Source organism: Triticum aestivum, chromosome 5D, assembly GCF_018294505.1.
Source record: "Triticum aestivum cultivar Chinese Spring chromosome 5D, IWGSC CS RefSeq v2.1, whole genome shotgun sequence".
NCBI lineage: Eukaryota > Viridiplantae > Streptophyta > Magnoliopsida > Poales > Poaceae > Triticum > Triticum aestivum.
Genome location: NC_057808.1, coordinates 497,770,821 through 497,773,303, shown reverse-complemented (window position 1 = coordinate 497,773,303; position 2,483 = coordinate 497,770,821). Strand labels below are relative to the sequence as shown.

The 2,483-nt window shown below is 52.7% G+C and overlaps 1 protein-coding gene across 1 annotated transcript; it reads right to left on the bottom strand.

The window, feature by feature from the left end:
- Positions 1-1,567, bottom strand: LOC123125734 (BTB/POZ and MATH domain-containing protein 3). Its single transcript, XM_044546200.1, has one exon. The coding sequence runs from the start codon at positions 1,309-1,311 to the stop codon at positions 244-246; it is 1,068 nt and encodes a 355-aa protein (XP_044402135.1). The 5' UTR covers positions 1,312-1,567; the 3' UTR covers positions 1-243.
- Positions 1,568-2,483: the final 916 nt, after the last annotated feature.

Sequence of the window (2,483 nt, the reverse complement as noted above, 5' to 3'; positions counted from 1 at the left end):
AGTACCATTCTACTCGCCTGAACATAATATATATTGAATGAATGATACTACTCTCCCCGATCCATCCAACCATACATGGAGAAGTTGCATAACCATTAAAACAAGACTCTCTTTCTAGCAAGAAAAAAGTGATCGATAGCAGCATTTTTGTTCCACAACATTCATGCATAAACAGATTAGTAGCATAACCATAAGTACTAAACACGGATGACATATATATGATAATAAATTGGTCTCTAGGCACTACTTCCACATTGTCATGACAACGTCCTTTGCCACCCCCCATTCAGCCGGAAGGATTCTAGCTACAAGCTCCTTGAGAACATGTGGGCAGCTGGATGTCAGATGCTCAAAACCGTCGCTTGCCATCATAGCTTTGAAATTGGAAGGAGAAGCAAGGAATTGCAAACAAGCCTCTTTGAGACGATGGAAACCATGCTGCTCTGCTAAAGCTAAACTGGTGGCCACCATGTTGGAATCGATGTGAGTGCACAATTTCTCCTCGCATATCAGCTTCAGCCTGCCGATGTTGTACCTGTCAGCAGCCACGAGTAGATGGCTGGCCATCCCCACATCAAGCACTGGAGGAACGGAGTCAGTGTATATGAAGTGAAGCAAGGACTTGAAAACATCAGCTTCCACGTCATAGATTTCAATAGGATTAGCTGCAGAACTCTCCTTCATAGTGCCAAGGAGCTCCGCCTTGAAGACGGATGACCGAGCAGCGAGGACACACCTGTGGGCTGAGAAACTCTGTGCACCGACTTGAAAGATTAGGTCTGCTGCGTCCTTATTCTCGAGGAGGTCACCGAAGTGCTGGTGCAGGTCGCTTGGAGGAATCCTTGTTTCTTCCCCATGGATGACGGTGACATCGCACCTGATGGTGATACAGTCGTCTCTTAGATGTGCCGATCGCTCCAGATCAGCCTTGTTGAAGAAGTCAGGGTAGCCCAAGCATGAATCTTTCTTTGAGAAGGTTAGCACAGGGGAGGCACGGCTGTATGAAGGCACCGGTTGTCCATTCTTGTCAAGTAGACTGAGCGTGAATTTCGCCTTCACATCTCCAGCATCAGCAGATTCAAGACGTAGAAAAATGGATATGTAATAGGCATGATTCCTATTGTCACCGTTTGGGTAACATAACACGGTCCAGTCGTGCCCTCCAACACTGAAAGGGTCAGAGGTAAGGCACTTGCCGGTCTCGAGAAACGCCTTGGCTCTGGAGTATCCATCTACCTTGAGCACATATGACCGCGCAAATGACCTTTCCTCAGATACCATGGCAGCAGAAATCTTGCATTGCTCTGCCATTCTGGAGGTGGGCTTGGAGTAAGATGGAAGTTTGGCCAGAGGAATGATCAATTTGTTACCTCTATCTGTCTATTCATTCTCGCCGCTGTCCAGTGATGTCGCCGGAAGAACGGCCGCCGCCGGCGCTAGGGATTGGAGGTGGTGGCGCTAGGGGGGGTGGGAGGCAGAGCCCGGGGCGGGGAATGGAGGAGGTGGATCTTGACGGCGGGAGCTCGTGGCAGCGGCAGCGGAGGGGATCGGGAGGGAAAAGGGTGGCGGCGGGAGCAGTCGAAGGGAGAGAGAGGACTGGCGAGTTAGGTTTTCTTCCTGGTTTTTACCAGATGCTGTGAGATAAACGGACGGCCGAGATCGGCTCAGGAAGGAGACCGGACGGCCGAGACTGCATTCGCCCTGAGTCGTCGGATTGTCTGTCCAAACGAGTTCTGGCCCTCCGGTTTTTGGATGGAGCAATCCTGGCCGTCGGATCAACTTCGATGTGACAACCAATGGATAGTACTTCTTATTTCTTACTTTTGAATTTATATCTGACAGGTGGGGTCTTTAGTCTGTGGGCCGCTACTGTCATTGACACTAAGTGTGGGTGTGGCCGGTGCTGCTATACATTAGCGCGGGGGTCATGCCACCGCGCCGTAATTTTTAGTGGCCGCCGAGGGTTGTTCCGAGATTTCACACTAGGGCGCTTGTGTGGCGTCCCGTGGATGGCTGGACTGCGCGTACGGTGGAGAGAGCGCCCGATTGGGTGAAACCCTAGCCACTATACCCGTCGTGCCCCTCCCCTTCACTCTCACGCCGCCACCCTCGCTCGCCCCGTCTCCCTCCATCTCACCGCCACCCCTGCCCACCCCGTCACCTTCTCGCTGCCACCCCCGTCTCCTCCCCTGGACTGGTCATTCAGCGGCTTCTCAACTGGCGGCCAATTGTGCACATGCTCTTCCACCTCCCCAGCCGAGAGAGAGCGAGGTTGAATGGTAGACCACGACCTAAATGTCGGTTTTGGTCAGCCGCGACGGTTGTGAGGCACAGCCTTTGCCGGACATCGAGAAGGTCGGCTCCGAGGACATGATTTCATCGGTGATCGAGAAAGGGTGAGACTGGTGGTGTTCTCTTGTGCCCCTTTCATCCCGGCTCGCGCGCTTCGTCCATGGAACCGGGGGTAAGTCTCTCTCTCTCTC

Bases quoted from the DNA above. Each gene is read 5' to 3' on its own strand.
- LOC123125734 (XM_044546200.1), bottom strand. From the start codon at position 1,311: ATGGCAGAGCAATGCAAGATTTCTGCTGCCATGGTATCTGAGGAAAGG.